Source organism: Piliocolobus tephrosceles, chromosome 6 (genome assembly GCF_002776525.5).
Source record: "Piliocolobus tephrosceles isolate RC106 chromosome 6, ASM277652v3, whole genome shotgun sequence".
In the NCBI taxonomy this organism is placed as follows: Eukaryota; Metazoa; Chordata; class Mammalia; order Primates; family Cercopithecidae; genus Piliocolobus; species Piliocolobus tephrosceles.
In genome coordinates, this window is record NC_045439.1 from 83,360,192 (window position 1) to 83,374,940 (window position 14,749).

The 14,749-nt window shown below is 52.8% G+C and overlaps 1 protein-coding gene across 1 annotated transcript in view; it reads right to left on the minus strand.

Annotated features, from left to right (window-relative positions):
* The window catches only part of HCN4 (hyperpolarization activated cyclic nucleotide gated potassium channel 4), a 49,923-nt gene that overhangs the window by 13,062 nt on the left and 22,112 nt on the right, over positions 1-14,749 (minus strand). Inside the window, exon 2 of the mRNA XM_023193109.1 lies at positions 10,777-11,200. Coding sequence (XP_023048877.1) covers positions 10,777-11,200 — 424 coding nt within the window. The remainder of the gene's footprint in view (positions 1-10,776; positions 11,201-14,749) is intronic.

Consider the following 14,749-nt stretch of genomic DNA (forward strand, 5'->3'; position numbering starts at 1 on the left):
CGGCACAGGCTCACAGGCCCCAAGTTCAGGCAGACCTTGATCCCAAGCCCCGGTACTACCCAGTTCCTAGCTGTGTAACCTTGAACCTCTCTGATCATGTTTTCTCATCTGGAAAATGGTGATAAAGATTCTTATCTGAGTGGGTTGTCAAAAGGACTAAATTATACATATAAAGTGCTTAGTAATGGGTAGAGGAGTGTTCAATAAATTACAAACCATTATTAATTGATAAGTTGTTATTAATAATTAATCTTCCTGATTGGTTAATATGTATTTGGGGTAATGCTCTCCTTTACAGCACCCTTGACCCCAGCCCACTGCCACCAGCCCCTCCCAACTCCTGCAGCTCCGAGTGGGCGGCTGCAGTGTAGCTGGACAGGGCCAAGGTGGGCATATCCTGGCACCCCCCCTCCCAAACTACCATGCTGGGGTCCCCTTGGTGACAGGGCAGTGAGGGATGGAGAGGTGGAGGCAAGTCTAGAGGAAAGTCTCTCGAAGCTCTGGCCTTGCTTCTGTGGCCTGAGAGACTTTGGAGTGGGTCTAGCCACCCAGCCCCCATTCTCATCCCTCCATACTATTCCCAGGCAAAGACACCCCTCTTGGAGGGGGGCTTGGGTCAAATGTCACAGAGACCTAGTTTAAGCCCATTTCAGACACGGAAACTAGGCCCAAAGAGACAGAGCCTAGATATGTCAGCCCCTGTCTACTGGTCTTCCAGCTACGGCCCTGTAGCTAGTGGCAGGATGTTCTGATGCCAGTGACCAAAGATGAATACTTTTTGTCCACAGCTCATCACCTGCAGTCACCCCTACCTGTGGCCCTCATCAAGGGCATGACCCTGAAGGTTCCAGCTGCAAAGCTGGGAGTCTTTCCAGGATGAAGTGGACAGCGAAAGGTTCCAGGATCTGGTAGCTTAAGCTTGCCCCATCATTTCCCCATGGCCCTGGTGACAGAGGGGACAACAGTGCCACACCTGACCATGGACATGAAATTCCACAGCCATCCTCTATTTAAACTCACAAAAATCCTTTGCTGAAGATATTGTTCATCTGTTTTATACCAAGGCTCAGAGAAGTAAAGGAACTTGTCTGAGATCACAGTGGCAGCGAAAAGGCCAGATGTTGTAGCCAGGTCTGCCCAATTCTGAGGCCTGCAGCCACCATATTAGATTGTTAGATTGACCTAGTGAGGAAAAGGTAACTCTCAGTAGTTCCATTTTGTGGATAAAACAACTCAAACTGAAAGTGGCTGAATGACATGCCCAGATTCACATAGCAAGCTGGGTCTGAGGCCAGGCGGGACTTCCCAGCTTCTCGCCTCCCCAGGCCCTGCAAACAGTGCGATGGTGTAGACGGTGCTGTGTGCCCTGCAGCCCAGCACCACCGGGGCACAGACCAGCTCTGGGGCTGTCAGCGTTTGAGCTGCTGGCTAAGCTGACACTGTTCAGCATCTGCCATGGCCTGGAAGGAATGGTGGGCCCTAGAGAGCAGGCCGGTCTGTGGCTGGGCTGGAGCCTGGGTCTATGACGCAGACCAGATCTGATTATGAAGCTAGTGTCTCTGGTCCATTCTCTGCGGCTGGTCGTGCTTAGGCACCTGTATCCTGAGACCGTGAGGCTCTCCCCTGCAGGTCCCTGAGCACCAGAGCCCCCAGCACCAGCTGGGGGGAAGATCCCACTTTTGCCTCCTTAACACTTAGGTGAACGTGACATGTCTATGACCTTGGGCAAATCCTAACCTTTCTAAGTCTTGGTTGTCCAGGATGCCACTAGCTCCCCAGCTCACCCAACTCCCTGGTGTCTGAGCTAAGACACCAGGGGTTTGGGGAGGGCAAGTGGCACAGCACCATTCACAGTCTCAGAGCCGGCCATCGTCCACACCTGCCTCCCCACCACCACAACTCAGCCTCCCCCGCAAACAAGCTAGACATCTGCCCCTGCTCTGCAAGGCTGCTTGTGAACTAAACTAGCTAACAAAGTGCTCTCTGCACACCCATCACAGATGCAAGGGTGGAGTCATTATCATTAAGCTCCTTCACCTCCCAGTTGTAAGGGCTGCACCTTTGTGTCCCTCCCACATTCCTATGTTGAATTTCTAGCCCTCGATGTGATAGCATTTGGAGATGAGGCCTTTGGAGGGTCATCAGGTCATGAAGTTAGCACCCTCATGAGTGGGATGAGCGCCCTTATAAAAAGAGACCAGAGATGATCTCTCTTTGTCCTGTGAGGGCACAGGGAGAAGGCGGCCCTCTACAAGTCAAAACAAAACAACAACAACAACAACAAAAGGCCTCACCAGAAGCCCCCATTCTGGCACTCTCAACCCAGACTTCCAGCCTCCAGAGCTGTGGGAAGTAGTGTTTGTTATTCAGTCCCCCGGCCTCTGGTGTTTATGTTGTCACAGCCTGAGCTGACTGAGACACCAGCCTTCAGAACCCAGCCCTCTGCCACAGACAGGAAAGCTGTGCAGGAGGCCAAGGGCACTGCAGGCAGAGACGGGGGCCCATGGGGGCAAAACGGCAGCCTCCCCGAGGCACATGGCCTAGTGCTGAGCTGGGGTAATGAGGCAGGCCTGCCCCAGGGTTGGAGAGTCCAGGACAAGGTACAAATCAAGTTCCACAAGCCACAGATTTGGATAAAGTCGTAAGTCAAGCCAACAAAGGAGAATACATTCTGTTCTCCTACCTTGACAGAAGGCACCATCATGACGCCCTGGAGGGTCAGGCTTGAAATGAGAACTCTTAGAAAACCACTCCAGGCCGGGCGCGGTGGCTCAAGCCTGTAATCCTAGCACTTTGGGAGGCCGAGACGGGCAGATCACGAGGTCAGGAGATCGAGACCATCCTGGCTAACACGGTGAAACCCCGTCTCTACTAAAATACAAAAAAAAAAAAAAAAAATTGGCCGGGCGAGGTGGCGGGCGCCTGTAGTCCCAGCTACTCGAGAGGCTGAGGCGGGAGAATGACATAAACCGGGGAGGCGGAGCTTACAGTGAGCTGAGATCCAGCCACTGCACTCCAGCCTGGGCGGCAGAGCGAGACTCCATCTCAAAAAAAAAAAGAAAAAGAAAACCAAGAAAACCACTCCAGAGCACAGCCCACCTCCCTTCTCTTCCTTGACTGTGCCCCCAGCAGGGGACCCTGGCCCACAGCCAAGCCACATCCATGCCACTCCTGTGAACAGTCACTTGTAAGTGGGTCAAGGGGTGGGCATAGAGGCAGGATGGTCCCCTCAGGACACAGCCTGGGAAGGGCCCTGCACAGGCCCTGGCAGCAAGCTTAGAGGTGTCTGTGCCAGGAACGCTGGGTACTCAAGTGTGGTCAAGAAAGAGCTGCAAAGAGCCCCCAGACTCCTCACTGTACGAAGAGGAGCCCTCCGGAGTGTGGGCCAGTGAGGCCTTTCTTCCCTTCTTTCCTGGATCTCGGGGCAGTACCCTCAGGGAGACCCAAATGTCTGTGCCATGTCCCCTGGAAATCAGCCTGTCAGTGCCCAGGAAAGCCCCCCTCCCTATGGGGGCCAGGGAGGAAAGTCTTGCCCTTGCTTGCCCAGAGCTCAGAGTCTGGCTGGGGAAGGAAGCCACACCCAGGAAAGGGACTTGGGAACATGTATATAGAAACCCAGCAACAGAGCAAGGCAAGCAGGGCACAATGGGGAGGTCAGTAGAGAGGCTGGTTCAGGTGCTGAGCAGCCCAGATGTTGCTGTGGGGCTGGACAGCACAGCTGGTAGCAGAGCCCACAGCCACAAGCATGCCATTCTCCTCCCACCCCTGGCTTGTCAAGGCAGCAGGAATTCTGCTGAAAGTTTCTTTAGTTGCGGAAGGTATCAAAGTCTAGGGCATCTCTGGAAGCACCCTGAGTGGGGTCTCCCTGGCTAAAGGGCTCCCCAGGATGCAACTGTGTTGCCCCCATCACAAGGGGCTGTGGAGGTCGGCAATGCTCCTCCTCTGCTGGAGGCAACCTTCCCTGTGCTCCTCTTTCAAGCCCTGAGATACCCCAGTTCCTTCCTTCTGTCATGCCTGAGACACACAGGTGGACTCTAAGAGTAACACAAATTGGCTCATATGTCCAGCTGTCTTGGTCTATCTCTACCTGACACATCCAAAACCTGTTTTCATCTCACAACTGGTGCCGCTGTTCGTGAGGCTGAGCAGCAAAAACCCACCAGCCAGCTGTGAGTGAGTCTCTCACCCCTCCCCACATCCCATCCACCAGCAATCCAGGTGGTTTTGGCTCTACTGCCAAAGTGGGCATCTCAAAACCATTTACTTCCCTCCAATCCCAATATGACCCCAATCTAAACACCCCCAAGGTCACGGCCCCCATCTCTTGATGAGGCTCCCCACCCCTCCAAGCCATTCTCCACCAAGCAGCTAGAAAGACCTCTTGGAGACATAAATCAGAACATGTCACCCTCTTACCATAAATCTTTCAATGACTTCCCACTGCACCCGTGAATACACTCCAACTGCCGACTGTGGCCCTCGGCATCCTGGCTCCCAACTACCAGCCTCCCCAACTCTGTCCAAGGCCATCTCTGGCCACAGAGGTGTCCTTGAACGCCCCAGGCCAGTTCACGCTTGCCCCAGGCCCTCGGTACTGGGCTTGCTCTTCCATCTGCTTGCGTGCTGCCTCCAGCTCCTTCTTGTCATCCTGTCTTGGCTCAAAAGCCACTTCCATGGAAAGGAAGGACACTGGATCTCTGTGTGTGACACAGCCAAGGGCCCTCCCTTCCCTTTCTCACCATGACTCTTCGCCCTGATATATTTTCTTCCCAGAGTTCTCACCATCTGAAATGACATTCACTGACTTGCATGCTGCTGCGTGAGGCGGGGCTCTTCTCTATTTCTCACTTCTGTGTTCCTCCATGCTTAGCACAAACAGGCATCAAAAATATCTGCTGATTGCCTGAATAAATGTGGGTACATCTAAATGAATGAGTGGGTACAGTAACTGCTCTTTTGGACAGATCATGCTGGGCCTTAAAGACAGAGCATTGAGGGTGGCACATTTTCCTGCAATGACTTCCTTTCCTACTGTATCACCTTTTTCTTTTCATTACTCCTTTTCTTCTAAGATCAGGTCCTTGTCTAATTTTGCCTTTATCGTGATCTCAGCAATGAACATGGCACAGAGCACGTGGTAAGGTTTCAGGAACTGAGAAGGGCTTCGCGATGAAGGTGAAGGCGATGGTGACAGTGATGAGAATGATGGTGGTCAGCAGGGCTCCTGCTAGTGTAGACAGTGGAAGAACAAAAAGGTACCCGCTCTGGGCAGATGCAGCCCACAGGGAACCTGCCCTCGTCCCTGTGGGAATAACCAAGGTGCCTTCTCCTGCAGGGGACACAGACTTCCACGTCCTACTGAGAGCATGGTGGTGGTGAAGCCTGGGACTGCGGTGAGGAGCGGTGTGGGCACTGGGGTGGTGGGTGCAGGTGGGAGGGCTGGAGAGGCTTGTTTCAGATGGTTTTTAGACACCACAAAGCTGAAGCACCAATAATGCACAGTCTGAGTTGCCTGGGAAGAGCGGGTGGGGGCAAATCCATTCAGGTTAGGGGGTACCCTAGATTTGAGGACACTCACCTCACCTGCACCACTCTCCAGCACCCAGGACGTGGTTGCTGAGAACAAGGCTGGACGTTGCTGGGAGAGGCTGCTAAACACTGGTGTGTCCCCACAGTTGGCTGGGGCCACAGGCCACCTGAGAGTCAGTTGCACCAGGCAAATATTTGCCTTGCTCTTTATATTTCATTAGAACTCCCTCTTACGATGTTGGTTCTGACTGCAGGGGTTGAGCACCTTCATTTCCAGGCCACTGCAAGCTTTGCCAGTCAGGTGGTCCAGGCAGCTCACTCTGCCACACATGGAACTTGGGGAGGCCCTGCTCTCACACTTTCTGCAGTTTCTCAACTGCAGTGCAAGGACAGGACTACACATCTTTCACCTTGGGTGGAAACTGCCTTTTCCACCCCCAGCCTCAGTTTCCTCATCTGTGGAATGGGTCAGTAATTGCCAGCTCTCAGGGCTATCACAGGGGTCAGGTGAGATCATACCCACCACTGGCACATGGTAGGCACTCAGGACATGTTGGTTCCTTTCCTTCCCTCTCTTTCCCAGCCCTCCAAACAAAAAGTTGATTTCTGAGTTCCGAGAGGAGTCCAGAAATGAGAGGTCAGGCTGCTGTTTCCACCAAGGCCTCTTCCTGGGGCCTGATTGAATCCCCTCCTCTGGATTCACTTTCTCCTCATGGAAGAACAACTTCCACCTGTGTCTCAAGAACAAGCGTCTGCGTTGAAGACAACAACCCCAGGCCTGGCAGAACAGGCTGCTGCGTATGCATCCTGGGTGCAGCCTGAAGGCAGCCAGGTCCCTTCCTGGGTGCAGGAGACAGGGCCAGTACCCACGCCCCAGGACCTCTCCTCGTGTCATCACTTCTCGCAGATGCGAAGCACCTGATTCTGAGATGAGACAATCAAGGTCCACAGGATGAGGGGACTCACTGGAGGCCACACAGCAGCCCCAGCTGGCCTCCTGCCTCCAGCCCCTCTTTGGCCACTTCAGGTTGCCGAGGAAGAGAAGAGGCTTCTGGGATGGGTCATTGGAGTGCTGGGCCTTGCAGGGTAACATCCAAAGAGGGGTAACCATGGTTTCTAACAATAGCCTCCATGCCTGGAATAAGCTCACACCTCGGAGGGAGGGAGGGAAGAGACATGGCTGGAGAGGCTCAGGAGGGAGTCTGCTGACCCAGATTACCCAGGATGGAGGCAAGAGGCTGACGTCCTCCAAGATGGCAGTCCGTACCTGCCCTAGACCACTCCACCCACGCTGACTCGCATGACTGTCTGACTGCCACCAACACTTAGGAGATCTCCCGGGGGCCTGTTCTGGGCCCGGCTGAGGGAGGCAGTTGAAGCCTGGGGTCAGAAGTCTAGCTTCTTGCAGCTTCACCAGGCAGCCTGGGGCAAGCTTTCCCCAGTCTGTGGGAGGCAAGCTCCCCAGCCCCACCGCAGGGCATCCTCCTTCACATCCTGTGAGCTATAAGGTCTTCAGGATCAGCTAACGTGAACCTTGCCGAGGCAGATGGGAGCTGGGGACTGGGCCCCAGGGAGCCACGGCTTCAGAGAACATCAGCATGTACCTGACAAGTGGGGAAACTGAGGCCCAGAGGAGGAAAGAGATTCATAGAGGGACTTGAAAGAGGAGATTAGGGCAGGGTTTTCTGTGCTAAATACGTCTCTCCTCAGCTCTCACACGGACCTAGGGCTTCAAATGATCTTTCTGCTGCTGCCTCTGGGTCAAGCGGAGGTGGGATATGCCCCTGGGCTGGAGTGGCCGGCTAAGGTCCTGGAGACAGGGTTCCTGGGGCCAGCTGGGAAACTCCAGTCCAATCTCAGGGGTCCAGTGAGAGCCCTAGGCTGGGCAGTGTGCCCGGCAGAAACTAGCTCAAAGCAATTTTCTCCCCAGCTGGTAGGAGAGAGAAGGGTTTGTGTGTGGAAGGTTGAGAGTCATCCATCTGGCCTCCTGGGATCTCCCTCCTGCCCACGAGATGGGGCAGCATGTCTAGTTCAAAGGCCTGACCCAAGGTGTCCTGGGGCCTCTGCCTCCCCCAGAGAAAGGCCAGGACCAGCACCTGACCAGTTCTGGGTGCCCAAGAGGGTGGCCAGGCCAGGGTGGCAGTGGGGACAGGAGTCCTGGGCCTGACCTCCCAGGATGCTTAATGTGGGGACGTGAAAGACAAGCTTAGCTCCAACCCAGGACTCACCCTGTCCAGCCTCTGGCATCTCTGCCAACTCCTACAAAAGACCACATCCCCCAGGCCCTGGAGGAGTAAGGTTGGCCCCGGGAGGCTGAGGCCTGGAGACACAAATGGATGCCAGTGGAGGGAAAGAGCTGGCATGTCTCTGCTTTTCACGGCAGTCTAGCTGTGGGTCCACGACATGCAGAAGGTTGGGGGTTTCTCAGGGTCTGAGGGAGCCAACCTGGTCCTGTATTTCCACCTGGGACGGAAACCAGGAGACAAGTGTGTCAGGGCATAAGGGGAAACATGCCTCCATCCTTCCTTCACAGTCCCTCAGAGTGGACCCAGCCTCCACCCTCCAGAGTCACTGTCCCCTCTTAGCCCTCAGCTCAGACCATCTGCCACATCTCTGCACGTCTCTGTCCCACAGGCACCTCCAACTCGACCTGTTGCACAGATCTCCTCCCCTGCCGCTGCCCTCCCGCTCTCTGCTAGTGGTCATCCTAGTCCTTCGATCCCAGCGCCCACCCAGGACAGCACAGGTGGGTGCCCGGCAAGCACTTGCTGGACTGAATGAAGTCCAGTCCCCCATGGAGGCACCCCAGCCATGAAAGGAAACAATCATAGAATCAAAGTCACTCTCTTTCCATCTGAGAAAGCGGGAAGGGCATGGAACCGGGAGACCCGAGGCCTAGGCCAAAAGCCCTACCACTGGGGCGGCTGGCCTTTCGGATCTTCAGTTTCCTCACTTGACATATGGGGATCATAAATCTTGCCCTGTTTCTCTTGCCAGCTAGGTGTGAGGAACCAAGGAAATGTTACTAAGACAACTTGGTGGGGAGGGAGGTGTGTGTGTATATGTGTGTATAAATATATATATACACACACATATATGTATATATATCGTAAACATACAGGTGCCCACCACCACACCCAGCTAATTTTTTGTATTTTTAGTAGAGATGCAGTTTCACCATGTTGGCCAGGTTGGTTTTGAACTCCTGGCCTCAAGCAATCTACCCATCTCGGCCTCCAAAAGTGCTAAGATTATAGGCGTGAGCCACCGTGCCTGGCCAGGAGGGACACATATTAAACAGTTCTTCTGCAGCAGGCTTCATGCTAAGGCTTTATAGACATCAGGTACAACTTACACCCATTTTGCAGATAAAGAGACTGAGGCACAGAGAGGCAAAGTGGACCCAAAGCTACATGCTAGGCAGCATGAAGCCAGATGTTAACTTGGGTCTTAAACGTGCCATTCCACTACACCGGGGTGGGACAGCCCACACTATGTGCTGGGGGCCAAGAGAGCTAGCTGGATTCTGTCCCAGTTCTACCAGAGGTCTAACTGCATGACCTTGGGAGAGTCACGGCCCCTATCTGTCAGCATCAGTAATGCAAATTTTCCAAGCCAAAGAGAATTTCTGCCATGGAGTGACGCTGCCAAACTGGTGCACACACTTCTCCCGTGGCACATGTATTCATGACGCCTCTGACCTGAATCTGCCCGTGCCTCTACCATCAGCCACAGGGGCTGCCAGCCGAGGCCCAGGCTGCTGTTGGGGGTGAAGGTGGGGGGTTTCATGTCCTGAGCATGGGAACTTCTGCCCAGGCAAGCAGGGGTCCTGGAGGCTGGGAAGTTAGCCACATGGCACAGGGATGGAGCGGGAAATGGCCCTCCATGGAAGCTTGTTCCACCCACAGACTGCCCAGCCCCAAGGTGGGCTGTCTCACAGAGAGAATGGGCCCTCCAGGCTGGCCTGCCTGCCACTGCTGCCAAGTCGTGTAACCTGGGTGGGTGGCAGACACAGACCGAAGCACTTGGCAAGGTCAGCTGCTCTTCCTCCCAGCAAAGCCCTTAGCTCCTCTGCTGCAGACGACTGCTTCAGCCTGTGAATGAGTGAAGTTTGTTCAGAACGGAGTTGGCCCACCCAGTTCTTTTTCAATGTTTTATTTTCCTCCTGTAGCCAGTGTTCACAGCCCCTAGGATCCCTTTACAGTATCTGAACACAAGACTCTAGCCTGCCTGCGTGATTTCACTCTCTACAGCCAGTGGCCGCACCTTTTGTCAGAGGCCTGCCCGGGCTGCTGGAAACTGCTTTGGCTGCAAGTGCTGAGGGCTAGCAGTGCCTTGAACCAGTGACTGACAAGTAAGGGGATATAAACATTCCAACTCCCTTGCCCTGACTGGGACAACTCCAAGGTGTGGCGCACACTATCCTCGGATCCCACAGGGCTGAGGCAAACAGCCCTCCACAGGACACCCTCCAGTGTCCAACTACTGCTTGGCTTTCTGCCTTTCCCTGTCCCTTTCCCCCACCCCCTTATCAGATTTTCCTGGGAATGCATCCCAAAAACATCACTTTCATGCAAATCTTTGTCTCAGGGTCTGCTCAGGAAGAACCCAAACTAAGATAGTTGCCAACAAAATTTGTACAAAAATCCAGATTTCCATTTCTCATAATGCTGTAGAACTAGCAACCCTGGGCCCATTCCCACTTGAACAAAATTTAGCTGGAGCTGCATAGAGGCCATCCAATATAGACGGAGATGTTCTCTAGTTCTTCTCATCCACCACACTGTCTCCTGTCCCCCAACTGGCCCTTTTCACCCCATCCCTATTCCCTGCCTGTCCCCAACAAGCTTACGGATTTATAAACCCTATAACATAACGCAGTGGTTAATAATGTGGGCTCTGGAGGTGATCAACTTAAGTTCACATTCCAGGTTCACAAATTACTAATCATGCAACCTTGTATAAGTCAGTTAATCTTTCTGTCTCTCTGTTTCTTCATGTGAAAAATGAGTATATACATGTACCTATATGGTTCCCTCTATAACTGTTACAGACTTCACGGAGATACTGCATGTAAAGTATCCAGCACATAAGAAGTCAAGAAATTACTAGTATTTGTCCTCTTAGAGCAGGTGTGCCTGCCACAATCTGACAGCCCATGTTCAATTATCTGAGGTTCCCTGCCGGTTCCTCACTCCCTCTGTGGGGAGTGGCCTTTCCCCCAAGAGGTTTACACTGACCACTCACCTCTTCCCACTGGTGAATATATCGAATGAGGCGGGAGAGGCGTAACAGGCGTAAGAGGCTGAGGATCTTCGTGAAGCGGACGATGCGCAGGGCCCGGGCAGTCTTGTAGACCTCCGAGTCAATGCGTGTCTCCACAATGAGGAAGATGTAGTCCACGGGGATGGAGGAAATGAAATCTACCATGAACCAGCTTTTCAGGTACTTCATTTTAATCCGCTGCGGGTCCAGGATGATCTCTGTGTTGTCCTCCACCACGATCCCTGTGCGGAAGTTGAGGACCAAGTCGATGAGGAAGAATGTGTCTGACACCACATTGAAGACAATCCAGGGTGTGGTGTTCTCATCCTTGAAGAAGGTGATGCCCACAGGAATGATGATCAGGTTTCCCACCATCAGCAGCAGCATGGTCAGGTCCCAGTAAAATCTGCCCAGAGACACAGGGGTCAGTCGCCAGGAGGATAGAGAGGACAAGTTACAGACTAAGGGAGGAAGATCTGAGGGACAGCATCTGGGAGAGAGAAGTCTTGGGAGGTTCCGAGACAGGAAGATAGGCACGTGGGTACCAGGGCAAGACGTGAAGACTGGCACAGGGAATGACACAATAAGAGGCTCTTCATTCACTAAGGATACCCTCCGCGCTGCCCTTCTGTGAGTTCCCACAACCCCCAACAACAAGCTTCCTCCTCCCATCCCCACCCCACAGTGAGAGTCAGGCTGAAATGCAAATCAGTGACACTCAGAGAGAAGCAAGAGGCTGTTTCAGCAAAAGGAGCAGCTCACCCCACACCACCCCAGGCTCAGGCTAGGCTGCCCCATCCTCCCTGAGGGTCAGCTGTGGCTTGAGACGGGCTGTCAGGGAGACATTCCACAGACCATGACCAAAGAGCAGGGGAGGTGCAGACACAACTTGGGAGCCTGGGAGGCAGGAGGCCCAGGCTCCAGCCCCAGCTTTGTCATCAACATGTTGTGTAACATCCAATAAGGCCTCCCTACTCTGGGCCTCAGTTTCCTCACTGTGTAATGAATCCTATCATTCTGATCTGGCCCTCTCCCACACTGGTTCTCTGGCATCCCCCTTTAGTCCATTCCCCTATAATCAGAAAATGTCTGACCATCTCCTTCCCTCAGAGGTTTGCATCCTAACATGGGGGTGTGGAGGGGGAGAGATAGCTTCAGAACAAGAAGAATTAATGGGGGGATTTCAGGCACTAGTGAGGTACCACTCAATGTGATAGAAAGAGATCAGCCCAGGGCCTCCAGAATCATTTCTCCTAAGGCCTCAGGCACCTTCAAGTCATTGGTAGAGGGAGCCTCAGGGCAAAGCCTCGGAGAAGTTGAGCAGCATGAGGAGGAGGCACAATGCCAACTCACAGGTCTGCGCTGGATTTCTACCAACTCACCAAGCAGGGGGCCTTCTGGAGTGTGAAACAACACAGGTGGCCAAGACCCCAATCCAGAAGCCATGGCCAATTATTCCCAGGGACCCTGCCCAAGTACCAGCCATATCAGGGCTGGCCCCAAGACCAAAAACTTGCACTGCAGAGCTGTCTCCCTCTGCTATTAATTTAGACGTTTACACAATAACAGATAAAGGTATTAAGTCACGCAGAAATAAGCATGTCTTCTCCCAGGAGAAATAACTTTCCTACCATCTTTGATTCTTTACTGCTGGGAAGCCGGGAGGAAGGAAGTGGGAAAGAAAGTGATAAGCTTTCCTGGAGTCTTCAGAGGGTCTCACTGTAAACCAAAGTGCCCCTGCCTGCAGAGTTCCAGGTTGCAAAGAAGTTACTTCATAGCAAATTGTTCGTTTGTTTGCCAGACTCAAAATGGGGCTGCGAGTCAAGGAGAGGGTAGGACCTGTTTTGCTGAAGGTGGGTGACATGGCTGTCCTACACCACGCTGCGTGGCGAAGGGCAGTTTCCAGAGAGTCAGCTTTCTGCAGCTCCTTTGAAAGCCAAGCTCTTCAGGGCCTCAAGACAGGGCCTTATGGGGGATAAGGCTGGATGCCAAGAGGCCAACTTCAGCTCCTCTCTATCCCATGACCCACCACTCCTTCCTGTGGCCCCAGTACCCGTATGCCAGCTGAGAGAACCCAACTAAGGCCTGAGGACCCACCCTCAGCTTCAAACTTTACTACAAAGAATACAGCCCATCTGCTAATGAGTCATGGGCCCCAGGAGAATGGTTTCAGCACCTATGGGGTGCCCTAGAGCCATGCATGCTCTACCCAGCCACATGGAGCTCACTCAAAGACAGCTGTGTACACTCATTAGGTGCCACACACAGGTATCCCCATTCACATGCACAGTGCACAAACACCCCTCTATACACTCTGCTGTCATCCCTCTTCATTTAATCTCTTGGGAAAAACAAAAGAAAACAAATTTTTTAAACTGTGCATAGAAAGGCCACTGAGGGCCATGTGGCCCTCTGTACGTAAAGCTAATAATACACCCAGGCTAGAGGAGTTTCTAAAATTAACAGAGCGGGTGCAAGGCGGCTGGGAATGCTGACTCGGGCAGGCCTGCCACTCCAACGGGTTTCTACACTCTCCCCAGCACTAGTTCCCTCAATTACAGTCCAAATTTGAGACAGTAATTAACAGGAGAATGTTTGCATTTAGTGGTCTTCATAAAACCAAATTGCATAAGGCAAAAACACCCATTTCCTCGCACTCTGACTAATGGTTTCAATCTTGAGCTTCCAGATGCTCAGGGGTATTTCCAGCACTCGATCTGGGCTGGGGTCGGGATCCCGGATCATTCTTTCCCACAAACCACTACCCTGGAACATCAGAGAGCTGCTGGACAGTATAATATGGTGGGAGGAGGGATGGGCCCTGGAGTCAGCCAACCTGGGTTCGATTCCTGCTCCATGGTTTACCAGCAAGTCACCTTACCATGCCACACCTCTGTTTTCTTATCCGCTCAATGAGGATAACCACAGTACCTGACTAGCAGCACTGTCATAAGGAGGAAATCAACTGATTTCTGTCAAATGCTCTGACCTATGCCCAGCTATGTTATGAAATGAGTACATATATCATTCAAATCAATAAATTTGCAGGAAAGAGGTAAGAGGGAGGAAGATCAAATCTCCCAGAGAAGAGCCAGAGCAAAACATCTGCTAGGAGTGGGATCACAGAGGAGCCTGTAATAGACCCAGGGGAGCCAGTAGCAAGAGGCAAGGGCTTGCCTTTGAGGCCATATGCACATATATATATGCATGCACATGTGCCCCCAGCAATCAGATGACAGACCTATTTGCCTCAGCACACAGATGCCCTCACTTCCAGAGACTCATGGTCTGGTCAGAGCACAAGGCTTGGATAGAAGGCAATTGGGCAATGGTGTAAGAAACCATCCAAATGAGCCCAGGCATCCATAAAAATGGTATCGTGGTGGCCTAGAAGGGTGAGGCCAGGGAAGTGCTTCTGGAGGAGGCGAGAGGGGTTGCGTTTTGGGAGCTGCCCTTGGCTTCCTGGACTACCTTTCCTTACTTCTTGCCAGATGCTTGCACAGATCTCCCAAAGTCAGGCTCTGCCAGAACCAGATATGACATTCAGCACCACGGACAGCGCCCAGCACACCTGCCAGCCCCGTTCAGTGGGTTTAGCCAGGGGAAGCTGGCAACAGCTTCTGCACTGCATCCTCAGCTTGCTGGCCCCTCTTCATTTCTAATCCTGCTGGTCAGAAGCATCGCAAGTGACTGCTTAATATCTCTGGGCATTTTTATTGGGGGCTTCTTGGTGACTGAAAAGTCTTTATTCATAAAGACTCCAAAACACTTCACATGTATAGAGCACTTACTTTGGTTTTCCACACATTACTTCATTTATCCCTCATACCAGCACTGTGGCTGCTGTTATTTTACAGATGATGATCTTGAGGCTCAGAGAGAAGTGTCTGCCCTAGACTACACAGCTCGTGAGGGACAGATGCAAGATTAGGAGAAGTCTCTGGGACTGCAGAGT